The following is a 26,376-nucleotide window of genomic DNA, read 5'->3' as shown; positions in this document are numbered from 1 at the left end:
TACCACCTTCTTGCAAGCTCTAAAAAGGAACAAGTCTGCAAACAAGCAAGATGAGCTTAGTTTTTTCTTCGAATACTTTTTTTTAAGGGTTGAAAAGTTTTTTATTTAAAAAAAATAATTGCTTATATTAATCTTTTAGACCACAATAACCTATATATACTCTCATACCACAGTAATTCGACAACATTCAAAGCAGGAAAGTTCCATAGTCAAACACAGACTGAATAGATCCCAAACATTTGTGCTCCATTCCTTCCTTATTTGTTACAAAATGCTGGTGTGACCCTGGTAAATTCACTTGATTTTGTACATATTCCTTTTGACTTGGCTTTTCTATATCTTTTGTGAAAGTTGGCATAATAGGGAAAGTAATTTTGGGGCCCAAGTCCTCTTCAGGAAGGACTCTTAAGTCACTCTAAAAAATTTTGCAAAACTGTGCTCTCTCATTTGCCTTTTGATGTTTGAAAAGTACCATAAGCATCCAAGAATATTCTCTAATAGAATTGTCAAATAAGAGTAAGATAAAACCTGAAGATAAGGTTTCATAACAGTGATTAAAAGACAAAGAATGCACATAGTCTAACAGAAAGTCTAATGAAGAACACAGTTTTCCAATAATAGAAGTTCTAAAATACTAGAAAGCCTTAAAAAAAAAAATCTTAAAACTTAATTTCATGCCATAAAATTCAAAATATAGGAAGAAAATGATTCTTCGTTAATCTTGCGTTCATTTCAAAGGGGCAACATATCAAGCTCAAATTTAGACTTACAGGTTTTCAATCCTTCTTTAAAGATTGCTGTCAGCAGGAGCCAGGAAACATGAAGAGCATCAGCAATGTTAATCTTGGGCTCTGTGCTACACAAGCCCTTACTTCTTACATTAGATCAGGATAAAAACAGAAATATAGTAACAAGATCCACCACAATGACAATATTCTGATGCATTACCTAATTTCTGAACATTTTTAAATTTACTAAGTACCATCACCTTTACTACCTAACAGTTTTGTTAAATTTTAGATTTCTACCCAGAGATCTACACACATTTCATCATCTAAGCATTTTCTTTTGAACTGTTTTTTGCGAGTGGGTGTGAACAAGCAAGCACAAGTATCAGGACTCCTTCCTTTTTGTATTTCCACAGAGAAAGATGGAGTGGCATCCCATTACTATGCCCAAATGGACAGTGTCAGGGCACGAGCTGCAAGATGGTATTCCCACAGCAGACCCCACTCATACTCCATATTAGCAATTTTCTTCTTTCCAGGAAAAAAACAGAAGAGTGATAAACAATCATAAGACAGACTTCAACAGAACAATCTACTATTTAATTTGATAAGAGATGTTAAACACATCAGTCTGCATACATATTTGCTGAACAAAGTAACTCTCAATTTTTCATACATAAGTCTTATTAAATGTGGGTTTTACTACACTTGTGAGGTCCACAGAATCATGTCTGCTTGACTCACAACACAGTCATACTGAGCTTTGCTCCAGGAGTTGTACACTTCTAAACTTTACCACACTTTTATTTTTTAATCATTCCCTTCTCCTAGCCTCACCTCCATCCTCTGAGAAGTTAAATTACTTTTAAAAGTTTATTTTCCTTTGATACCTTCCCCTCTGATCTCCAAGCATTGGCAAGATGACTTCCAGCTGAAATCAAGAGATATAAACCACGAAAATCCTGTATTCCATTCAACCCCCAAAACAACCTAAGAAAAACTTTTAGATCCATAATGCTGCTTTCCCACTTATTTTCCCTAGTAGCTGTCATAGAATCACAGAATGTTTTGGGTTGGAAGGAACCTTTAAAAGCCATCCAGTCCACCACCCACCACCCCCCTGCCATGGGTAAGGACAACTTCCACTAGACCAGGCTGCTCAAAGCTTCATCCAACCTGGCCTTGAACACTTCCAGGTATGCGGCATCCACAGCTACTCTAGGCAACCTGTTCCAGCACCTTGCCAAATGCATTGTAAAAATTTCTTCTTTGTGTCCCTCTTTCAGTTTAAAATCATTGCCTCTTGTCCTTTCGATAGCTAAGGCCATGATAACAGAAAAAGTAAATGCCTCCCATAACATTCTTTGTGTTATAATTTTATTTTTTTTAATAATATGTTAAGTTCTCAAGAATTAGTCTAATTAAAGTTGTGGTATAGAAAACAGTCAACCAAGATCTAAATTTACAGGTGGTAGGCAGTACCCCTTTCTTTATCAGTTTCATGGTTCTTAATGCATTTTTTTTAAAGCCTTACTGTGATTCCACACACTCCCAGGATGCTGCTGCTCTACTTTTTGAACCATATTCCCAGATCACCTTGAAGCAAAGTTATTAATTTGGTCAGAGCAGTAGTTAAGCTTTCACTAAATTTTGTTTATGAATATTATTTTCAGAATGAAACAGGTGGTTGTAGATACAGCACACAGGTATCCTGTTCAGTCAGCCACAGAAATGCAGGGAATCAGCAGTTCATGAACCTTCTGAACTGGAGGTTACATGCTGATTACTGTCCAGTACCTTTTTTCCTTTTATTTTGCCTAATTCATTTCAGAATTCATTTGTACATTAAGCCATAATACACCACAGCAGTTCAACACATGAACGACACGTACCATGAAAGGAAATACCATTGCATTCATTGCAAATTTGGTGCCTGGTAATTTCATTGAGTGCCTCCAAGTTTCTGTCTGCTGAGAAATGATCATTCAGACTCTCCATTCTGCTGCCTCTTTCGGAAATCTCTTTTGACTTTGCATATTAAAGTTACATGGTAATCACTAAGTTTTCTACCTCGGTATTCTATGAAACAGCTGTGAAAATGAAGGTAGGTCCCTGCACCAGTAAAGCTGAAACATCCCTCTTTCTAGCACTCCAGGCTTACAGTTAGAGATTAGAAAAGATACAGGTGGCAGCTGCCCATTACAGGATCTAGAGGAGTAAGGCCCCCAGCCTGTGTTGGGTTTACATGATATTGCCAATAAATGACACAAGAAACTGTCTTGAAGGACAACATCACAATTGCGCAGAGCAGTATCACCACCAGCAGTGCATTCTCTATGAGCAACCAACAGGGTTTTCTCTTAAGAGTGCGTTTCCCTACTGCATTGCTTCCTCAAGCAACAGAAGTTGATTTATGCAAAATCCAGTAAAAGATTTTTCACCTGTGTAAGCTTGTCAGTAAGCTTAAAGTACTTCAAAAACTCATTAGAGACCTGAATGTGTAGGCAGCGGTCAAATAAAGAACAAAAGACAAAAGTATATACAATGAAAATTGTGTTTTGAGACCCCTGTGGTATGGTTGAATGTCAACGTCAAATTGCTTTTACAAGCTTCAAAATAAATGTGAGAGAATGGGGTGAGAGGTATGAGAAAGGAAGGTCAGATGAAGTTACAAATTTTTTTTGTCAGATTAACTTTTTTATTTTGTACTTCTACATGACCCTGTCATATCAAAGTTAATTGTATTCCAAGGTAAACCAAGAAAGCATTAATAGCTGAGAGATTTGATTTTGCTCATTAAATAGAATCATTTTAAACACTGTTATAGAAAATAAATTCATCTCATACACTTAAGTTCTTTTATTTTTGATTCTCTTGTAAGTTAAAACCATACTTCTCAGCACTTGTAAATTCTCCTGCCCCCAACAGAAATTGAATACAATGTTTTTAACAGATCACCTTATTTCTAAAGAAAGTATTTAAGCACACTGAAAACTCTTTGCAACTGAGTGAAGATACTGCATGAACACCATGGGCATGGGAAGCAGCTGCATTTTGTCCTAAGCTATCCTTTATCAGCCGGGGCCAGAACTGCACCAACAAGTAATTTAAAAGCAGTAAGAAGAGAGAGCAAAACGTGTGACTTGAAGATAAACGCTAGACTTGGTTTATCTGAGGAACAATGACAATGTAGCTAATGAGGAGCAGCTTTTGAGTTGGCTTTTCTTTCGGTGTAGAATTAGTACTGGTGATATTTTTCTGCTCTGTGAGTGACTGTACAACCGCCTCTTAAAGAGGGGAGTGTGACAGTCACAGGTGGCATCCCAGGGCCCTCATACCCAGTACCTTGAGGACCACTTTCGGGTTTCTTCACAACATCAGCCCACCTGAGAGAAGGAAGCAAGAGGCACCGGGTTTGGGTGCAGACACCTAGAGAAGGCACAGAGCCCCTCAGCTTGCATTACCGGCAGCAGGAGGAATACGTTGGGAAAGCACCGACCCTGCAGGGGAAGCATTTAGATTCTCTCTCATTCGCGACACTCATCTGGAAGTCAGGAGCTGAGGAGGCTTCCCTGAGGAGAGCGAACGCCTCCCGCCGCCCGCACCCCTCCGCCCCGACGGGAAGAGAAAGTGGAAAACGAACGAGCTTTCCCGGCCACCGGAGCGGACAGGGATATAGCGCGTTCGAGGGAAAACTCCAGTCGCGCGGAGCTTCCCGGGGAGAGAGGAGCGGGTGGGCGGTAAGCAGGTGGCAGCTCTATCGGGTACCTCGCTGAAATCGGCTGCCCCGCGCACAACGCTGCAGCGCCAGGTGCAGGCTGCCCCCAGCCGCCTTCCCCGAGACCCCCCGGCAACGGAGGCCGGCCGGGACCGCCCCGCACGCACGGGACCCCAGCCCCCCTCTCGCCCCAGGGCTGTGGCCGAGAGCCTCCGAGAGCCCGTCGACGGCCGCTTTTCCCCCTCCCCAGCCCCTTACCTGCTGCTCCGCCGGGCGCCCCGGGGTGTCCTTTGCAGCCCCCGCCATGACAAAGCGGCCAGCCCACCCCCGTCCGACACCTGCGTGCCCGGGGCGGGGCGGCGGAGGGAAGGAGCGGCAGGGCGGGAGGCGCCCCCCCCCCCCCCCCCCCCCCCCCCCCCCCGGCTCACGCAGCGCCCTGGGAGGGCAAAGGCGCTGCTCGCTGCCCTCCGGGCCCGGGAGGGGGTATTCCCCGCCAGAGGAACCCCCGAGGCCGGCATCGCCGAGCCCACTGCGGGCGGCAAGACCGCCCCCTCGCCCTCCGTGCCACCTCCACCGTGGGCGAGGAGTGGGGCAGCTGCCGGCGGCGGGAGCAGCAGCACCGCCCCGGCCGCCGCGTTCCGTGAGGTAAATGCCGGGCTCTGCTGCTCGCTAACCCGCCCGAGCGCCCGCCCCGCCGCTCCCCTCAGAGGCGCTGGCGGCCGCCGCTCCCGCCGCGAGGTGCCCAGCGGTCGGGCGGTTTCTGGGGCTGTTTCCACCTGAAGTCTAAAACCACCAGCTCTATCCTTTTGTAGGGTTTTCGGATGTGTATGAATTTATAGCCACGGCAGCCATGCGTCAACTGGACGTGAGATCACCCAGAAACCGCACCTGACCCGGGAAGGGCTGCTGCCCGCAGGCCCTGGGGCTTACGCCGTTACTGGGGCAGTACAAGTTCACCACCCCGCTCTGCCCACAGGACAACGACCTCGCAAGCATGCTCTGCATCAGAGAGGAAAAAAATCAATTAAAAATTACATTTTGAAGTATGAATTCTTTCAGCAGTGAGACAGCCTGGGAGAAGAGGTTTTCAACAAACCAACAGACACACGGGGACTCTGTGATCCGCTTGTCTTGTGAAGAGGATGACAAATCTATAGGCACAGGGCTTGCTGGCTCGACTGATTCAAAGAGCTCTGCTATCGACAAGGTCACCCGGTATTTGACAGCCACTGCAAACTACCAAGTACTGATATGCAAATCCTGTGCAACCTCATTTTGCAGGAATAATTATCACAAATTTGCAAAATTCTGAAAGAGTAAGGCATCAAAAATTTTCCTTAGAAACAGACCAACACAAAACTGGAATTGTGGCCTTAATGTGCCTTGTTGAAAACTCTGAAGCTTCCATGCTCCAAGAAGTCCTTAAAGGCTGAGGCCAGATGGGCTTCAAAATAGGGGTGGACTGCTCAGTCCCTTAGCCCCAATACATAATTTGTTCTGAAATACCGAGCTAGATAACAAGGTATGTATGTAATGTTAAAATTCAGCATTTAAGTTCTTCATTTTCTCTTCACACAACAGCTTCGTAACATGTAAAATCTTTGTTACCTGCATTCGCAAGTTTCTTCACAAAGGAAAAAACCCACAGAAACCATTTCCTTTGTTCTTTTCTAGGCTATTTAAATTTTGCTGTAAATTATGTTAATGTACAGGCTTTACTCAAACCAGTGAAGGCTTGTGAAGAAACAATGAATAACTGATAGTATTTGTGTGTTTCACAAGCTCAAGCACTGACAAGCTAGTTTTACTGTTTGTCCAATGCACAATAGCTGTCTACAGCACTGAGCATGAGATTAAGCCACTCGGACACTACAGGTAGCTAATCAGTCTTTACAAATTGACCGAAACCTGCTAGATTTAGGAAAGCCCTGTATTCATTCCAAAGATTTTCTCCAAATTAGTAAGTTATCCAATCCACAGTTTATTGCCTTTTGTAAAGGCACTTTCTAGTCTAACATGGGATTAGTGCAGTCAGCATCATTCCTGACTTTTTAAAGGTTTGTTCTCATTTTGTAGTTAAGAATGTGACACTTTCAAACTGCACATACACACTCAGGTACACCAAAGCTACAGCGAGAAACAGCTGATAAAGAACAATAGATAGCCAGAGAGAATCAAGCTGTCCAGCCTCTTAAAATACTGGTAGCAGACATGAAACACTGAAATATTAAAGCACAGACTCATAGAATGGTTTGGGTTAGAAGGAACCGTAAAGATTATCTGGTTCCAAACCCCCAGCCACAGGTGGGGACACTTCCCACTAGACTAGGTTGCTCAAAGCCTCATCCAGCTCCTTTCCAAAACAGTGACCTTTTGAAAACAAGCAAAATGGATCTACATACCTTACAATTTGACACACACACCCCTTCAATTTCAATCTACTTTACACTATTTCTTCATATTTCTATGCTGCAAATGCAGGAATAGTATACTGCTACTTTGATGTTCCATGCACATTTTAGACAAGAACAACTGAGCTTACAATCAAGCATGTGTGGTTTTCTAATAATTAGTTTTACATTAAGACAAATTCAAAAGCATCAATTAATAAAATTCACTGTTCAGGAAGCTCTGCAAACCAAGGATTGGGTCTGTGTCTGTAGGTGACATTTCAGTTTTACTAGTAGATTAGTCCGCACATGTCTTCCTACTACTAGAGATCTGACAGGCTTTTCATATAACAGTAGAGGAGACAGTGCAAAAACAAACAAAAATTTAGTTGTATAATTTTCTACATAAACATGAATGACAGTAGCACACCTGAATAGCACTGAAGACTGTTAACTGCATAGTTTTCATGGATTTCCTTGCTGAATAGGTATTTGTGCAGTTGACTTTCATTTCACTGCCCTCAAACATACCAGGAGAGATGCTAAAGCAAAACAGTTTTACACCCCTGGGAATGAAATAAGTGCATCCCTAGTTTGAAGTAACATCATTTTTAGATATAATTCAAGTCACTCCAAGTCATTTTCTACATAGAACAAACCCAGGAAATCCCAAATCCATCTTTCATCTAACCACGCAAAAAGTAGTACAATGCCAGCAATCATTCATTTGCGTAGGTAGCACAGTCAGCACTCACTGAAGGCCCCAGGAAGTCTTCCATTCACAAACCCACATGCTACTTATCAAACACAGTACAAAATATTTAGTCTTTATGCTGATGTCTCCTCTAGCAAAACATGGAATAGACAGCTACAAATTTTACGCCTCAAGTACATGAGTAGCAAAATAAAAGATCTGGATGGAAATGGGGTAGAGGGGGATGTGGTAACCTCAGTTTTCAAATAAGGATTTTCAACACCTTCAAAATTTGGCCACATGCAATTAGTGTCTCAATCAGCTGGCCAGTTCAGGACAGATGCAGATATATAGTACAAAAACAACTGTATCCCTCTAAGCCCCTATTCCTGTATGGTAGTCTCCAGAGAAGCTGAAGTGTTTGTGTGACGAGGCTAAAAGTGAATCTCTATCCTAATGAGCTAGGTAGTTTAACATCACCCTATCTGTAAGACACTCGTAGCAGCACAAGAGAGGCAGAAACCACTTCAACCATTGGTAATAACAAGTAACAAAGAGCTTACTTAGAGGCACTTCATACAGTATGCACCAGACTACCTCATTTCTATCTTCTCACACATGCCCCTACCACTATGTGAAGACTTGATAGAACACCACCCTGCAGATCTTGTGATAAAAGTTAAAACCTGAAGATACGGATATTGAAGATTTTCAAGTTATTAGGAGTTCAAATGCGAGCTTCCCTGCAGCATCTGTTGCCTAAAAGTTACTGTGAGAAGAATGCAAACTACAGCAGCTTACACTGAAATGTAAGCGAAACCAATCAGTTCAGTTTCACTTTAGTCCAAAGTGCAAAACTAAATACTATTTTTCCTTAAAAGGTGCTATCAGTAGTAATTAAGTCTCAGAGAACTGTTCTGCCTAAATACACTCATTAAAGAACTAAGAAGCTTTCTACTTAGGGAAATTCTAAGGATGACCTGTTGTACAGTTACCTCTGCTACATTATATAGCCAGGATCTGACCATCAGATTTAGTTGAAAATACTTCTATCATACCAGACGATAGCACGTATTTTGCTCTAAGAGCACAGTATGTAAGGATGAGAGCGCATCCACATATTGCTGGTTAGATTTTTGGTTTTGTCTAGTTCCATGTGTATGCAGTTTTTGGCCAGTTAAAAGCTAATTTGATCTTGTACTTTTGATAGCATTTTTTTGCTCATTCTTGAGCTGTCCATTAGGTGTAGCAGCAGTTTTATAGTCATTGTCAGGTGCTTTTATCACTAAGAGTCTGAAAGGTTCAGTTGTTTTCTGAAGTCTCTGAACAACAACAGCATTTTGCAACTTTGCTTCCTCTAGTGTGAGCGTCTCATCTTGCAGCTCCCGAAACGGCAGCGAAGTCGTCAGTGTGAAGGGAACACCTCCTTCTGATCCTTGATACTTTGTTATGAAGTCTCTGACATGGCTTATTCTGAGAAGAAAAAAGAAAATGGCGTTAGAGCGCTCCAGTCCCAACACAGACCATATGCACAACACACATAGCCACCACAGCAGAATGAGACACCCATTTCATGTGATAGCTGATGGCGTAATAAGAGAGGAATGCAGAAGGGGCAGTATCCTAAAGTGCCTCATCCACTTGGGAGGCAAGGACCAAGGTTTGCATGCTCCAAGAGCATTCCTAAGGGAAAAAAGGATGAATATCTTATTCTGCGCACTCAAATGCTTCGCTATGGCTCAAATGGTAGTTACACAAGCCTACCATTTCTTAACCAGCTGGTGGAGCTCTTACCTGAGGTTTCTGTAGCCAAGACCTATATGAAGGATACCTTCAGCGTGTGGTACATATAGCAGAACCGTAATAATAAAGAAAAGAGTTTGCAAAAATTGTCTAGGTATCTTGTGAGCTAACTGGGTCTAAATATAGTCCCCTTCTACCAAAGCAGGTGCAGCAGCAAATTTATTACAGATTCAAGCTGCCTGTTACGGTGTGAAGAACCTTGCAACAAGTGACCAAGACAGGTTTTACTGTGGAAGAACCAGGACTGACCAATTTAATTAGAAAATTAAGATGACAGGATACATCTATACCAGCAAAACAAACATATTGTCAATGTCCATTCTCTGATCCCAAGGCTATCTGGTAGACTCTGGCTACTGGCAAATGATTAAACTCATCCTTCCTCTGCCCCTTTAACAGGGTAGCCCATGGGGTCTACTGCCTCCTATAAATGGTCCACAACTTGAACTAACACCTGAACCAAGCCTAGATATTGAGAAAGTGCTAGCTGGCTTGGGGGAAAGCCATCCTAACAGTTTAGCAGCACAGATTTTCACATTTTCACACCTTAGCCATACTTAGTAGGACAGATATAGACAGCATCTAATTCCTGTGCACACAGGCCGCAATAAGGAGACAGCGCTTGGTCTTATAAACCTAAAGCCTGAAAAACCTCAAGCAGGAATAAATTTTTGGTTTGACATTTACAGGTGTCTACATGAATTGTATCAAAGTTCATTGGGTCCCAAGAGCAACTCAGGCAATTAGCCACCAGCTAACCACTTTAACATAAACAAGTTCCTTCCCAGGCTCTATACTCAATGCTCCAGGGTCGCAATGACTTTGCAACTGCTCAACAAGGGACACAACTCTATTCAAAACACAGCTATGTGTGCTATTCCTACAGCACTGCTTTGCTAGTTGCTTCACACTCATGTCTCCTCCATTCCCCATACTGCAGTGTTACAGCACTACCTGCACTTTTGCTCCAGTGCTGTAACTTCAATCTTTCATCAGTAATCAAGTCATATCTAAAGTAGTAGTTACTGTGGCACACACACTGCTCTGTCTGCAAAAGGGTAAAAGTGATCAATTTGCCCAGACATTGTAGTATATAAACTATAGGTAGATAACCTGCAGCATAATTAACAAATAGTTGACTGTTACTGCTTCTCTACTGAAAGGAGTGCTACACATGCAATTATAATGCTTAAGGGCATGTACTTTAAAATTATTTCCTCCTATTTCTTATTACATCATATACAAATACTGTATACAGCACAAACATGCTGGTCTTGTGGCAAGAGGTTATATTATGATTGAATAGTCATTGCAAACCACTTCAAAAAGAGCATCACATCAGCAAGGCTGTTGTTCTGCTTATCTCAAACTTTTTTTTCCCCCTCCAAAACCACTTAGCAGCTATTCAAACTGCTATTTACCACGAAGATGACAAGCTTCTAAATATACTTAAATGTGTGAAACCTGGAATAATTAAGATATTAAGCCCTCCAATTAAGTATTTATAATTAAAATAGCAATTGACCCTTCAGCAGTACATCACAACAGTATTTCAGTTCATACCTCAGGCCACTAACAGAAATAAATTAGGTCAAGTTAAAGGAAAAAGTTACAGTCATTAACCCTCAACTGCTGAGCTTTTCTGCTGACCAGCAGTGTCAGAGATGTACACGGTTTATCCTGACAGCAGCCTGGGTTGTATTAAATCTATGATCACTTTAAATTGCTTCACAGAGAAGCACAGGCAACATATCCTTTTCATATGATACGACTATATAGTTTGGAGTAATTTATCAAATTACAAATTTGAGAAAGGTCTCCAACAACAACAGTTCTACAATTTAAACATTTAATCCTACTTTCTCAAAGCTTCTGCACATATATCTGCAGTGCTGACACCTGACATCAACCCCATTTATAAGCCACTTTGGGAACTGGAAGTTTTACTAACTAAAAATTGAACACATGGGATGTATTCTATTCTGCCCACACTGACATGGCAGGTGATGCACCTCCCCTGCCTAGTGTGCTGACTCTGGCCCACCTAGGGTGGAGCCTGAGAAACCTCTGAGTCACATCCACCAGCTCCCAGCTGCTGTGCTGCCAACGTCCAATGACCAGCAGGCTTTTTACTAAGAAATTTGCTCCACATGTAGTCGTTTTGTGAGATGCCTGTCATCTTAAAAGCTGTTTCCTCTAGCAATGATCAATGCATACACCTGAACTTCCACTGACCTACAACGAACTACTACAGTTTCCTCAGATTTTCATTTATGCTCAGTTATGTCCTGGCTATTAACATCAGTTCACACTCCTCTTATGCTCCTCTCTTGTCAGCTGAAAGATTTCTCAAAATTTGAAAGGAGGTTTTCTAAACACAGCTGAACAGCAGTCCGATATTAAGTGACTTGAGAAGGTAGATTAGTCACAGAACGTGGAGACTTACCATGTGTACAGGCACGAGACAAATAGTTCAGAAGCAAATACATATGACAGAGATAAAAATAAATCTTACCTGTGAGAAACATTAAACTTTTGAATTATCCTTTCCCCATCAGCTAACCAGATCTGGACATTAGTGATAGGCTCCATATCATTTAAGGGCACTAAAGGCAGGTGTCTTTTGTTGTCAGGTCCTTCATGATCATCTCTTACTTTAGAGATTATCCTTGGAGTAGCACTGAAAAGAAAAGCCATAAGAGGTTATGCTTTTTGTGTAAATGTGTAAGCTTGAACTTCCCTCCAGACCTCTGCTTCCAGAGCTTTCTGCCCTGTATCAGGGTGCACTGATGCCTTATTTTTTTAACAAATACAGGAATACTGACATAAATGTCACCTGTTTTTTTTTTTAACTGTATGCCAATACGTTCACTTGAAGACTTCAACATGCTAAAGAACCAGTTTACTCATGTTAAACATTTTTATAAGACAGAAGTGAACTTAAATATCAGAGGATTAAATACAAATACACAAGAGATGAAACAGTCTAAAGATTCCTCGTGCATTTTTTTGCACTAATTACACAGGTGAAACTTTAAGGGGTTTAAGTATTGAATTTGCATACTCAATCTTAATTTTCACCATAATGTGATTACAGTAATTCAATTTAACTGAATGTTGTTGCCTTGATTTAGACCCCAGGATCATCTATCACAGAAACTGACTTCATGTGAAAATGCAGGCTGATGCACGCAGCACTTGGATTTTGTTTTTTTCTAAGGCACTTTCAACAGCTGACCCTACCATAAGGGCAAAGATCCATAAAATGACTTGACAGAATACAGGGACTTCAGTCCAAGTGCGTGGTCTTAAAAAAAAATAAATTACTGGCAAAAATTTTTATTCTGCAAAAAAGTCTAGAGCTTAGTGCTTCTTTCAATACTAAGCTTGTTCAGTATGCACTGTTTAAGTCATCGTAAGGCCTGATCCAATGGGTACATCCTCAGCTCATGTGAGTATAACCAGATGTTCACTTGCAAAACAATAGCAGTGATTTAAGGAGTTACCATTTCTTCTCTGAGCTCAGCTGTGGTCACTGACTACATGAACACTTCATGGTGGTTTGCCAAAAAGCTTTCTCTTTGCACAGAAAATTTATGAGTTACTGTTTCTTGAGAGAGAAGCTGGTAACCAATCGCCATAGAACAACAGCCTTAACAATACTACATCTGCTTTGCAGACAAACCCCATCTTGCACCCTTATGTTCTTGTACCTGTCAGTTCAATCATAAAACAGAAAAGTCACAGACAATTTATTACTAAAACAAAGATGGCTAATGACTTAGTATATTCAGGTTAATAAAGTTAAGAGTCTTGGGCTCAAGCCCTTCTCAGTCTGAGGTATTTCAAAAACTCTTTATCACCCTCTGTTAGTTAAGTGCCCCAACTTCTAGGCTATCAGCCGGTAGAGGCACTTTTTATTTCTTCCATTGAAACTCTGCAAAAAGAATCAGAATCAAGGACTCTCATTCCCAAGTGAGTGACAAGAGATGTTCACTGCAACTGGAGACAGATGAGGGGCACAGAACTGACTGTTTTGCATTACACAGAAGTCAGCTGGGGAACAAGAACTTGGCACCAACAAATTCCAAGAGACACATCTGTAAAACATACTGGTAATTCACATACAGGTGAATTAACTATCATCCACCTGCCTCTGCTGGTTTACTTATCTCACACCCAGCTTGACCTCAATACAAGATTAAACCTAACTGCCCTCCAGATCTGGAAAAAAAGCTGGAGCACCAGCAAGGTAATGTTAAACAGTTTGGGGAGCAGAGAAAAAAAAAGCAAAAGTTCAAGTCATACTTTGGCAATGATCAGCTTTTGCTGTCTACTCCATCAGTGGCGTTCAGTTCCAGGTTCAGCCACTAAACTGTAAAAGCTCATGTGTGAGTTGGCTGTTTCCAGTACAGCGGCGCCTGGAGAGGCAGCCAACTGTGCAGCTGCCAGGCATCTTGTTTGAGCCTGGGCTGAACTACCTTTTAGCCCACCACTCACAGCCGTAGTTCACACAACTATCTCAAATGGATACAGATTTTGGTGTCATTCTCAAACCAGCTTCCCTCAGGGTCACATCTTTGAATTTGTGGCAGGCACTGGAGCTGATTCTTTCAACAGCAACTATGTATGAAACTGAAGCCAACGTGTTAAGTGAAGCTGTAAGAGAAAGATCTATATTCACCAAGATGTAAAGCACTTCTGTACTTAACTTTGCTCTTGTAGAACTGACAGATAAAGCCATCTAGTGGTGGGAGCTTTGGCTAAAGCCACAAACTAATCATCTAAGTCTGTTATTATCCTGAGATCAAAGCATTATCACTCCTTCTAAAGGCTTATTCCTTTTATAAGATTATCAAAAGAAGATGTAAACTAAAGATCGAAGAGGCCTAAGAGCCTCATGTCAATTTTCTGAAAAGAAAAAAACCCATGAGTTCGGTATTATGCCTTACCCTGAGTAATGGTTAAGAAGCTTGACACACAATGTTTTACCCTAATGATGTTACAGAGCAAGCCCACTTTGCTACAAGGGATTTCAGTCAATAGTTTAATTAACATGCTTCTGAGGTAGTCTTTAAAATGCATTGATAAGCTTAATAGAAAAGTGAGGTTGCAAATTTTGTTATAATCCCAAACCATTAAATGCAGCTGAACTGTGGTAGATCAAACAGAATATATCCATTAGTTACATAGGTTCATAAGGTATATTGGAAAAGTCTGATAAGTTTCATTTGTTTCTCCTGTACAACAAAAAGGGAAAGGATCAAGCTCATCTGAGTTACATCAAAAAACACATCATTTCTAGTTCCTACATTTTTCTCTAAGAAAATTTTTTAATGAGCGATCCGCCACCTAATTCATTCATCTGGGAACACTGACAGAAAATCTGTAACTATTAAAAAAAATGTTTATTTGATAAGCAGAAGTTTAGCTAGGTCATAAGCTGAAGTAAACTATTCAGTCATTAGTCTCTCTCATTTCTGATTAAGCACACAAATACAACTGTGGAAAAGTTCTATAGCTTAAAGCTTGTTACAGGTCTCAGAAAGCACTACTATTTCCCCACAAAGTTTTCTGCTGAAAAAGTAGCATATGCATGCAATGGACATTTATTAACTTCAGGAAGTGAGCACTACTTTATGGAGTAAAAGCACTTATGGCTCATGTTTCCAACATCAGCAAAAATAATTACTTGTTTTTAAAGAAAAGGCTCTGATAGCATAGCACTGAATAGACTAGCAAGAGTAAGGGGGAAAAAACACCAAGGCATTTTATCTAGTTCATAAAGAAAAAAAATGCTAAGCAAGTTGTTGGATGTCTCAGTGTACAAGACCAATCAGCCAAAATTCACAGAAAAGCATGTTTCTGGAACTACAGTCGCCTATTAGGAAGCAAGATCATTGCTTGCTGTAGGAATGACAGAGCACAACAAGCAACTGAACAACCATTTAGCACTAGTTAGCAGCAGAAACCCAGCATGCTAAAGGCCTTTTTTGCTTTTGCTATATACAGGTCTACTTGTAGATAAGGTTAAGTTCTTGACCTTTGTTTGCTCAGGATTTCAGTACCAGCAAAAAGCAAGCCTTGCAGCAGCTCATCCATCTCTCAAGGGAAGATTTTGCCTATTGACTGTATCTACTCAAGCATGCAGCAAATGAATGGACTGTACTACAGCAATGGATGAAACTGATAAAACAGGTACTTGCTTCTCTGAGGCAGCCTGGAACTATTCATCCTTTACCACAATCAGTTTTTACTCTGTACCTTATTATCTTCATCCCTTGCCCCACCAATTCCTACCCAGGTCATGCTTTCCCTCAGCACAAGCATTAACAGCAAGCCCCTTCCACTTAATCATAGAATTGTTTAGTTTGGAAAAGACTCTTAAGATCATTGAGTCCAACAGTTAACCTTAACACTGCCAAGTCCACCTGTAAACCAAGTCCCTAAGTGCCTCATTCACACGTCTTTTAAATACCTTCAGGGATAGTGACTCTCATTCAACAACCCCTTCAGGGAAGGAATGTTTCCCAATAGCCCATCTAAACCTCCCCTGGGCAACTTGAGGCCATTTCCTCTTGTCCTATCACTTGTTAATTGGGAAGAGAGACCAACACCCACCTTGCTACAATCAAAACAAAGCAGTTCACCTAAGGTTTCACCACAGTCTACTAACCCCAGTCAGCAGGTCACCAAGCAGTCCCATCTGTGAAGGCCTCCAGTCACTGAATATGTACTGTTCCCTAGGCTGAGGTCTGCTTTAACAGGCAAATACAAAAGTCTTACACAACAGGGATACGTGAAGCAGGTAATTTGACTGGAGTAAGCAAAAGTCACAGACATCAAATACATGAACTCCTGGCCTGCTCCTCTACAACAGCCTTCCAAAATACAATACTGTTTGGTTGTAAATCAAGTCCAGCTTTAGCTCTGGCATTAGTGGCTGACAGCCTCCAACCACACAAGAGTCACAGAGTAAAGGAAAGAGGATTATTGTAACACACTAAAATTTCTTACTGCCATAAATGCACGGTACAATACAGAGGAATTTTAAGAGAATGCAAAATAACCTCTTCTTCAGTTTCCTTTACGGGACTGGCAGACTCCCTCTTCTCACACCAAGTATTGCACATACAGCTTCAAAAGAGATTATTTTCTCTTAAAACACAGAAGAGAGAGCCTTTCAGCTAGAAACAGTTCTGTTAATATTGAAACCTAAAACAAAGACAACCAATGAGAACACAGCCAGTAGGTTGTGGGAGCCAGTTATCCCCCATGCAGCACTCAGACACACCTAAATCCTGCATTCAGATTCGGTACCCAAGATAAAAGAAAGATGTCAATAAACTGGAACAAGTTCCATGGAGGGCCACCAAGATGGCTGTGGGCTGCATCATTTGCCCTGTGAGGAGAGGCTGGAGGAGAGGCACCTGGTTCAGCCTGTGGCAGAGACTGTGTTGGTACTAGGTACCTAGTAGCAGCCTGCCAGGGCCTACAGGAGGTCATCAGGAGTGAGCCAGGCTCTTCATGGTGGACATAAATCAAAATAAAAGGCATTCAGACTGGATAGAAGGAAAATTTTCTTTCCCATGATGACAGTCAAGCACTGAAACAGGTCGTGCAGCTTCCACTTTTGCAGGATTTCAAGGCCTGAGGACAACCTCATCTGTCCCCACAGCTGACCCTGCCTGGAGCAGGAACCTGGATTAGAGCACTCCAGAGGTCACTTCCAACCTGAATTACAGGATCTTTTACCATAGGTACAGTTCTCCTCAGCTACTCAACCACAGATCATGTCAGACAACTCACCTTCCTAATCTGTAACCGTGTCCAGAAAAGGGATGAAACATTGGCTTTTTTGATAACAAATACACCTTATCCTTTTTATCTTCCACTTTCACGTCTATCTCCTCTTTATCAAAAGCTTTTCGTAGCTCAAAAGGCAGTTCCCTTGAGAAAAAAAAAAAGTCAGAAAAAGAACTCCTATACTATCTTCAGTATACAGAATAATGATTAAAACATCTTCTATGTCTATCTTTCCAGAGATGATGCTTTAAAAAAAACCCAAAAAACATCACAAGTAAATATCAAAAATTGTTAAGTGCATGACATACAAACAAGTTCAAGCTCCTGATCTGCAAATTAACTAGAAAATGAACAATAAAAAAATACTCCATCATCATGCAAGTTTTTGAATAATGTTCAAATTTACTCAGCAGTTACTACTCCAAAGCACATGGTGTGTAGGAAGTTCAGTATTGCCATACATTGCTGCAAAAGGTTCAAGTATTTTACCCACACAGTTAAACAAGAAGAAAAAAAAGACAATTGGCTTTTAAAGAGAAAGAACTGAATTTAGATGCACAGTGTTTAATTACAAATAAACACAAATCTCAGCTTTTAAAAATTAGATCGTCACTAATAGCTACACTCTTTAGTGCAGCAACATCACACTGAAAACACTTTATCTGCATTAAGCAGAACACAACAATGCCTTTGTCTACGAGCTCTGATACAGATACTACATTTTTGGGTGGTGGGGCTCAGCTGGCACTGGGGCTGTACTAAGTGCTTCTCTACCATCAAGGATTATGCAGGAACCATCTTGTAATTAGCATCTTCACAAGGAAACAGTGGAAGAGAGGTGGCAAACTTTTGATGCATGCCCACAAAGAAAGCAAAAGGCTTTAAACAGTGTGGTTAATTGCTATTACAACTAACAGCCATGGTGACAGCCATAGAGGAGAAATATACTGTAAAATTAGCATTTTTGATGGGCTAGTGAAGTATGGAAAAGAAAACAAAATGCAATCGGCTTAGTACTTTCACATACTTGAAAAATAATTATTAAATTATATTCTCCTCTCCATTTGTTTGGGGTGAGGAAACAGACCACAAATTAAAGGCTCAAAATTACACTGGTTTGTACCAGCAACCTCATTTTTTAAAGCAACGCTGCAAAACACTAAACAGAAACCAGGATAGCATTCTAATTTTTGACAGCGGGATAAAAGTAAGATTGCTATATACACACAAATGACTGAAATAGCAAGTTTGTAGTAGGAAAAATGAAATTTAAGACCAATCAATTTCTTGATGTTACATGGAGCAACTATGCCCATTTAAAGCTTTTCATCAATAAAAAGAAAACAAAGACCAAAAAACCCAGAAATACTCAACCACTTGTGCGCCAAGTTCATTAGTCAAAGTACCATTTGATCAGTGGCTCTTACTAGCCACTGATTTATTCTTTATTTCATTCTGCACCTGCTGTGCACCCTACCAACACTCACTTTTATCTATTTCATCAGCAACTGTACAACTACTGCAACTGAAACCTACATTAAACCTGTTGACGCTAAAACAGCCATTAGCACTGCAGGATCTGAGGCAGGCAGTGGCCTACGCTCCTACTGGGATACTGCAGTGCAGCAAAGCCAAGCAGCTACGCAAAATATTTAGAGCACAAGCTAAGTGCTATCCAAAGCACATTAACTCAGGCTGATTAAGAACACAAAACTCACTCACCCTTTTTTAATGGAGTCCAAGAACTGCTGGTTTGCAGCGTCGCTGTAGCTCCTAAGTTCACCATCATTCACTGTAAACCCATTTTTCCAAAGTTTAATGATTACATCAACCTATAAAGTAAGAACAATTTTCATTATAACACTGATGTAAAACCAGTTTGGTATACCCAGAGTACCCTAGAATTTTAAATCGTCCACTGCATGGACTAAAAATACCTAGAGAAGGCTCACTATAATCTCTTTTGGCCCTGTGCCAACAGGCAGAGCAACTGCAAAGGATAAGTGACATTTCTAAGTATCTTTTGTCAATCAGGGTTAGAAATAAACCTTCCCCCAATCATTTTGCTTTCCTAGGTCAAGAACACTCCTTCAATTCATCAAGGGAAAAAAAAAAAAAAAAAAAAAAAGCTGGAAGATCCCAGCTAGCTGCAACTCTTCAAAAGCTAATTTGAGAGCACACATGCCTGGTGTTGGAACATCAACTACCGGAACAGTCCAGCTGGGGATTTATTAGGGTAAAGCTTTGTTCTGATCATTCAGGACTATTTTCTGAAAGGCATCAAGATAATGCATGCAGAAGCCTTTCACTCAGGAAATGTGGTAAGTATCAGAAAATTTACTTTCAGACAGCCACACATTCGTGTTATCCTGGAATTCCTAGGTATATCCAAAACCTTGGTGTTAGGGGAATGAAAAAATAAATTCTCAGTAATTAATTAACTCTGCAAGAGAACACGTACCACTTCAAGTTGTAACCTTCACACTGTTCACTGAAATCTCTCCAACTTTAACACAGATATATTTGGGATTGCATTTTCATATTTATGCATCACACCATTTAAGGAAACATTTGATCATCCAGGTCTGATCCCTGAAATAACATTTTCTCAACAGGTACTTGGCCACATGTGAGGTATATGCAGCATACACACATGCAGAATTCACCTCAGCTGGAAATCTGTTTGAACCAAGCTTGATAGTACTTGAAAATTATTTTTTTTCCTCTTTTTTGCAGTTTGATTTGTTAGAAGATGACTGCTACACAAATACACAGCATGTGCAAACTGCTGAATAAAATTCCTTCTCTTTTGGTTTGGTAATCTGTCAAAAAGGTATATAGCACTCAGCAAGATTAGATTCCTTTAAGAAGTCTTGTGTCTCATGACACCAATGCATACAGAAGGAGTTCTCATCACAGGAAGGTTCCTCTACAGTAAGCCAGTATGCAAGTTTAACATGGACTAATTATTCCACACCAGCTTCCCATTTAGACATTGACACAAGTACTGCCACAGAACAGTATTTCAGAACTGCAATTTAAGGTATTGCTCCTGACACTCCTTTTTCTCCCAGGCTCAGCTGGGGATGCATGAATGTAATTTCAAGCAACGCTCACTCCAAATTTCTCCTTGACATCTTTGTACTACACGGCCTTTTTTCCAGCTCCTTAAGAGTCTTTGTAGAGTACCAGAAAGACATGAAAAGGACAGAAGCACTGATATAACACACCCATACTAAACAGCCTGCTACTACTATAACTATTTAAATGAAAGTAAACAGGAAAAAAAAATATTGGGCTATGCCTCTGCATAAAAAGACTGCAACTCTTTAAACAACTTCTTAGGTTTACTAATCAAGCAGAAGTGCATTAGCCAATGCCAGGGTAGTGTCCTAGAACAACAAGCACAGAGGCATAGGCCTGGCTGACTAAGAGATGGGACGCTGTTCCCACTGCTGTCTGAATTCTGTGTATGGTTTATTTACAGATGTACTGGATAAGACTGCCAGACTTCGTGCATTTGTTTTCCAGAGTACTCCTGGAGTGATATTATGTTAAAACACAAGTATTTTTTCTTTACCACCTACCTGGTTCTTGACTGTAGTTGGGGGCATACATATAGCACCAACCTTCTGAGCTTCTTCAAAAAGGTTATCTACAAAGTAGTCACAGTTTTGCTCTGTACCATTCAAAATCTGATCATTGGTTCCTGATTTACACATCCTGTAGAATAAAGACATAAGTAAATATGATGCCCCTGAATGCAGTAGAAGACAAGCAGCTACCCCAGAAGTTCAGTACCAAGAGGTGTAAAGAGCATGCTCCCCTGCACCCGGCTTACTTGGTTGTTACAAAACATCAGGCCAGCTTTGCCTTTTTAGAAGCTTCTTAGAAATCTCCAACTGCTACATTGGACTTCAGAAGCACAAGTTAAAGAATAACAAAAGAAAAGGTGAATCCATCTATGCAGGAGCTTCTAAACTTGGTATCAGAACAAGGAATGCAAATTAGCTAATTCATTCTTCTAGTTCAGCCCATCAAACATTTTAATTGCACACCAATGACAGGCCTTCCTTAAAGCATTTCCATGATACTGACTTGGGTGACTGACTTCGCCATAAGAAAACACATACAATAAAATTGCCCTAGGATTTACTCTACCACCACTTCTTGAACCTCCCCATTCCCAGCACCATCACAGAACCACCATTACTGTCTTTGAAAGTACATTACAGAAACTCAAGAACAACTGACAAACCACTTGAGCACACTGAAGAAATACAACAGAAGGCTTCAACCTTGTTGAGACTGCCAGAGTATTAAAAAAGATGCATCAACCACGTATTTTTATAGAACATTGTATATATGACAGGTGTTTCTGTTAGATTTTCACCCATCAAAATGCAGAAATATGCAACCTGAATGAGTAGCTTTCAGTTTAGGTTCTTTGCATAGTAAGAGGATTATGCAGCTTTTGGTAAACATTGCAGGAGTTATTCCTATTGGAGACTCAGACAAGTCTATTTTAAGCAATTCAGAAAAAAAAACAAAACATCCCAGCTCTTGAAAAATACCCAGTTTTACATAAAACTCTGCATTGAATTCAAGAGCAGCAATGCTTACTTGAATATTAATTAGATACATTTGCATAAAAGGAATTGTTTGCAGTGCATCTATACAACACTAAGAATCCCTACAGATTAACATCTTCAAACAAAAGAAAAACTCATCATTAAAGAAGAAATTTCAAAAGTATGCTGTCCCCATTATAGTTTTCTAATAGAACATAAGAAACTTGAAGCATTATTCCAAGTATTCACTAAGCTTTACCTTGGAAACATAACTGGAAAACCAAATACCTCCATATCAAACGTAGAGGTGCACAGTGAGTTAGCAATTTGTAAAGCTGCCTTTCTATTTTAAATAAAAATATTTATGCAGCTTCTTGCATCTAGGAAACATTTCAGGTATGTGAAAAATCTTTTCGCAAAACAATTTTTTTTTTAAAGCAGTGTATGTGGGGCAGGTCAATACAGGAAAAAAGTCAAATTTTTAAAATTTATGTTACCATAAAGTTTACAAAGTCATGACAGGAAGCACAAACAGCAAGAGGAAAGGAAAAGGAAAAAGAAAAAGGACGAGGGAGGATCTGACACCTACCATTCTTTCTTTACAGTTTTGATATTGTCCATGTCTTTCATTCTGGTGCTTCGCCTAATTGTGAAAAGAAGAGGGTTTTTAAAAAAAAAAAGGTCAAAACAACAAAAAAAACCACAATCAGACAAAGTGCCCACCACACCTTGCCTCTTTTTGTCACTGAAATGCTCTTTATAGTTTTTCCTGTGTTAACAGTACATTTAACCAGAAACCTCAACCTCCCCCCCACCAAGTCTCCAGATGGTTCTTTGTTTTCCTGCAGTTTCTAATTTAATGACACATGAACCACGCATCAGTTTCACATGTTCTAAAGGAAGATTAGTTTTTCATAAATATACAAAATAAACTCCACCATAACAATGCAAATTGAAAATTTCCATACTTATGCTAAGCAAGGAAAAAAATATCACATTCCTTTTCTGAGTGGCATGATGTAAACTCCCCTGATTTTTGTCACAGCACTATGAGATTATTGCAGAAAAACTGCACTGCCACTGCAGGCACTCTAATGACCTTCACCTTAATAGCATGCATTATCAAAAGGTTTGTCAGGTTCCTCTTCCTACCTTACTTCAACATATTGGTGCAGCATCCCAGAAACTGTGAATTAACATTTCTCGTCTATCATTTAGCTGGACAGAAAATCCTGGATTTGCAAGTTCTTTATATCTACAGGATTAGTCTGCCGAGTCAGAAGAAATGAAGAATACCACACTGATCTCATAACGCTCATCTCTGAGCTCTCTGAAAAGTTACAGAAAGTCACAAAAAGCCAGAAACTCCCCAAAAACACCCTTAAAAACCCATAAAATCACTCTAAAATCAGACAAGTCCCCAGGAGAAAAGAAATTTTAAGTTGCAATTGTGTTTAAAAGAGTTATTCCTGAAGTCCACTGGGTGCAGGTTTCACAGATGATGCGCTGCTCCTGGCCGGTTTGGGACTAAGTCATGACACTGTGTACGGCTTTTAGAGAGCATCAACCTAAGTAGTGACAGCCACCATACTCCTGAAGAAATGGTATGCACAGCAAGACTAAAATAAATTTATGTGGTCTTGACATGTAATTTAACAAAAGATGGAGGGGTTCAGGGGAAACAACATTCACTGCAACACTAACAAAAACCCCCAATTATTCAGTACTAATTCACGTTCCTCAGGAGATTGATATTAGTATTCTCGCATCTTGAAATTTAAATCCTTGTGAGACATGCTCTGTAGAAATGTATATAACCTTTCAGTTATATAATGACCAAATAGATTCAGTCAATATGTTGGTAACAGGTTTTAAAGCTTAGGCAGCCTTCAAATTAACTGCTGCTATTATGCATTAGGTCAAAACATTACACTTAACACACCTCTGACATGTCACACAAGATGCAGTACAGTCTTCGCCCCCTGTTTCCCGAAATGTTCTGCCCAGACATTATATATATCTCAGACACGCCTGTGCTGGTACGTTATGACCTTGTACGTGTATCTGATTGCTGTTCTTGGAACTTTGTACCTCTACTTGGAAAATGTGAACTTTCAGGATCAAGTAAGTATAGCATATTTAAGAATGCTTTAAAAAATAGTTTTTCAAACTTGTCCAAAATTACATTTTAACATGCTTTAGCACAAAGTAATTTTTTTGTGTTTTCTGTTAATGCAGTTATCTTCTAATCTCTTGCTATTCAATGGATTGCTCCCCAAAGCAACAAGAGCCACCTCCAGCCATCTGCTTTTGTTGGTTCTCTGTGACTTGTCATCAGCACTGTTGAAAAGAGACAGACAATGAAGCAGCTCTTCAAATTAATTCTTTTGCTACATTAGGCTGGCCTCAAACGTGCGTGAATATTATTCAAAACTGGTCAGCTGTGAAAGTCGCTGTTCCTTCTGAAGTACAACAGCAATTAAACTTAGAAAGCATGTTTGCATTAATACATCAAGGTGAAGAAATCGGCTTATACAGCATATTGATGTTTATTGTGACCAAAAAAGCTATTAGGAGACAGTCAGCAGACTGCGCTGCCAGCACCGTAGCCCAGCAAGCCAGCCCGACCGGCAGAGCCCACCGCTCCCGCCGGCCAGCCCTCGGTGTACCTCAAACAGTGACCGCCTGGGCGCACGGGTTTTGCGTCCGTGATAAAAAGTATCACGGAGCCGAACCTCCACCTCCGATAATTAAATGTGAAGCAGAGACAGAAGCCGCAGCTGCCCGCAGCTCACCACAGCCACATCCAGCAACTGCGGCAGGATGCTCCCGGCCCTGCCCGGCCGCTCCTGCCCCCCTGCCCCCAGCGCTGCCCCCGGCCCCCTCAGGCAAGCAGCTCTCACCTACACAGCCACAGCCACGGGAGCTGCAGCCGGTATTTTTGTGCTCGAAACTGTCGAGCCCACGCAGCCAATTCCTTGAACGCAAGAAAAACAAAACAAAAACTACCTTGGATGCTCTCCTCGCGCTGGTGGGCTGAAACACGCGAGGCAGCCCGCACAGCCCCCCCGCCACGCCAGCCTGCCTCACTGACTCTGGCTGAAAGTATAAACTTCTCAAGCTCAGCACGCTTCACAGCACTATCGCTGCACCGCGCGCAAATCGCGACCGAAACCTGTACCGTGCCGTCCAACAAAGAAACAGGCAGCCACAGAGAAACGGCGGGCGTGCATTAAAAGCGAGATGAGCATCAAACCTCATGGCCTGAGCATGACCGACGGGCTCAGGCAGGAGGCACAGCGCACGCGGCGTCCCGCCGGCCGGCCAGCAGGGCTGCGCGCTGGGAGAAACCGCGACCCCGCAGGGCCCCGCCGCCACACACGGCCCGCGCCGGGCGGCACCGCGGCGTGCTGGGCAGCCGCTGAGGTATTTTTAGAGACGATGAGACAATATCGTGTGAGCCAGGCGGGGGGGAAGCGCCCCGGGGTACCCGGGAGAGGGGCCGGGAGGGGCCACGAACCCCGCCCCCCCCCGGCGCCCTGCCCCGCGCGGTCCGCCTCACGCTGCCGGCCCGCTCCACGCGGGACGGGACCGCGGGCCGCCGGCGGGGCAGAGCGGGGCGGGGCGCGGCGCGGCGCGGCGGCCGGGGGGAGGCTCAGCCCGCCCTCCCCCTCAGGACAGCCCCAGGCACGGCCGCGGGCAAAGTTGAAGGCCCGGTACGGAGCTGAGGGAGCGCCGGCGCGGCGGAACGCGCTCCCCCGGCCCGGCCTCTCCTACAGCAACTCACCCCGCCGCCGCCGCAGCGCCAGCAGCACGGCATCGGCCTCCCCGCCGCGCCAACTCGGCAGTGTCCCGCGGCCCAGGGCGCAGGCGCGGCCGCCGGCGGCCAGGGCACCCGCTGCCCCCGCCCGGACGGGGCGAGGCGGGGCGGGGCGAGGGGCAGGGCCCACCCCCGCTACCCAGGGGTGGGGCCTGGGCCGCTGTGGCCGGGGCGGCGTGAGGGGGCGGGGTGTGCCGCGCCGCGAGTGGCGCTCCGTGGGGTTGCGCAGCTTCCCCAGGGGCTGTGCCGCTCTGCCCTCTCGGGAGAGACGGGGGCTGGCGGGCCTTACGGCCCGGTGCCTCCGCCTGAAGGGGCCGGGCCCCCGCGCCCCGCTGCGGCTCTTCCTCTGAGGCGGGGGGCAAAGTGCCCCGGGCAGGGACGTGGTGCGGCGCGGCAGCCGTAGCGGGTGTCATGCGTGGGGGCTGCTGTCGCCCTCGGGGGGGCGGGTGAGCTCTGCCAAGCCGCCGCGTTTGGCTGCGGAGGCAGATTTCGCCTCCCGACTGAAGAACAAAGCGGCGGTTGGCAGGGCTGTGCGCGCAGCGGACAGGCGGCGGCGGGCCGCGGGCGGCCGCGGTGGCGGAGATCGGGTCCGGTGTGGCGGCCGGGCCGCGGCTGCCCCCGGCTCCTTTGTCTCTCCAGGCCCCCGCGGAGGACAGTAACAGCCGCACACTGAACCCTTTGGAGATAAAGAATGCCTCATTACGCTGGAAGGGCCAGAGTTGACATACTCCAAGAGGAGCTCTGTCGAGGCCTTACGCTGCGGACAAAAGAGCGGCGGGGGGGCTGCGAAGCATAGTCCCGGGGGTGCGGCGGGGAGGGGCGGGGGGCGGGACCCTGGGGGCGCGG

At 42.8% G+C, this 26,376-nt stretch overlaps 2 protein-coding genes and 1 long non-coding RNA gene across 9 annotated transcripts in view; 1 reads left to right on the top strand and 2 right to left on the bottom strand.

Annotated features, from left to right (window-relative positions):
• Positions 1-4,856, bottom strand: part of MFSD2B (MFSD2 lysolipid transporter B, sphingolipid) — a 37,906-nt gene extending 33,050 nt beyond the window's left edge. The window contains exon 1 of the mRNA XM_080388518.1: positions 4,705-4,856. Coding sequence (XP_080244644.1) covers positions 4,705-4,752 — 48 coding nt within the window. The 5' untranslated portion in view covers positions 4,753-4,856. The remainder of the gene's footprint in view (positions 1-4,704) is intronic.
• LOC308064291 lies at positions 4,330-7,487 on the top strand. 3 transcript variants are annotated; one of them, XR_013928326.1, is made up of 2 exons: positions 4,330-4,468; positions 5,259-7,487. It is a non-coding gene; the product is annotated as an uncharacterized lncRNA (long non-coding RNA). The 3 variants fall into 3 exon arrangements; XR_013928327.1 differs by having other exon boundaries at positions 4,399-4,461; XR_013928328.1 differs by having other exon boundaries at positions 4,445-4,492.
• A 155-nt stretch (positions 7,488-7,642) lies between these two features.
• UBXN2A (UBX domain protein 2A) lies at positions 7,643-26,235 on the bottom strand. 5 transcript variants are annotated; one of them, XM_080388523.1, is made up of 8 exons: positions 24,967-25,477; positions 24,614-24,687; positions 22,300-22,353; positions 20,727-20,862; positions 18,862-18,971; positions 17,143-17,283; positions 11,849-12,013; positions 7,643-9,003 (listed from the first exon to the last, which is right to left on the bottom strand). In XM_080388523.1, exons 3-8 carry the CDS (start codon positions 22,338-22,340, stop codon positions 8,715-8,717), a joined length of 882 nt encoding a protein of 293 aa, XP_080244649.1. In that variant the 5' UTR covers positions 22,341-22,353; positions 24,614-24,687; positions 24,967-25,477; the 3' UTR covers positions 7,643-8,714. The 5 variants fall into 5 exon arrangements, with proteins under 5 accessions (XP_080244649.1, XP_080244645.1, XP_080244647.1 ...); XM_080388519.1 differs by lacking the exons at positions 24,614-24,687; positions 24,967-25,477 and adding an exon at positions 25,498-26,235; XM_080388521.1 differs by lacking the exon at positions 24,614-24,687.
• Positions 26,236-26,376: the final 141 nt, after the last annotated feature.

This window comes from Falco punctatus (genome assembly GCF_963210335.1).
Source record: "Falco punctatus genome assembly, chromosome: 5".
NCBI classification, from domain to species: Eukaryota; Metazoa; Chordata; class Aves; order Falconiformes; family Falconidae; genus Falco; species Falco punctatus.
Note: the sequence above shows the minus strand (reverse complement) of the source record. Positions and strands in the feature narration are given on the sequence as shown.

Bases quoted from the DNA above. Each gene is read 5' to 3' on its own strand.
- UBXN2A (XM_080388519.1), bottom strand. From the start codon at position 25,943: ATGACACCCGCTACGGCTGCCGCGCCGCACCACGTCCCTGCCCGGGGC. The intron at 20,863-22,299 runs GTAGGTGTCAGA...TTTATTCTACAG, and splicing joins AAAACTGTAAAGAAAGAATG to GATGTGTAAATCAGGAACCA. The intron at 12,014-17,142 runs GTGAGTTGTCTG...TTTTCTTTTCAG, and splicing joins CACGGTTACAGATTAGGAAG to TGCTACTCCAAGGATAATCT.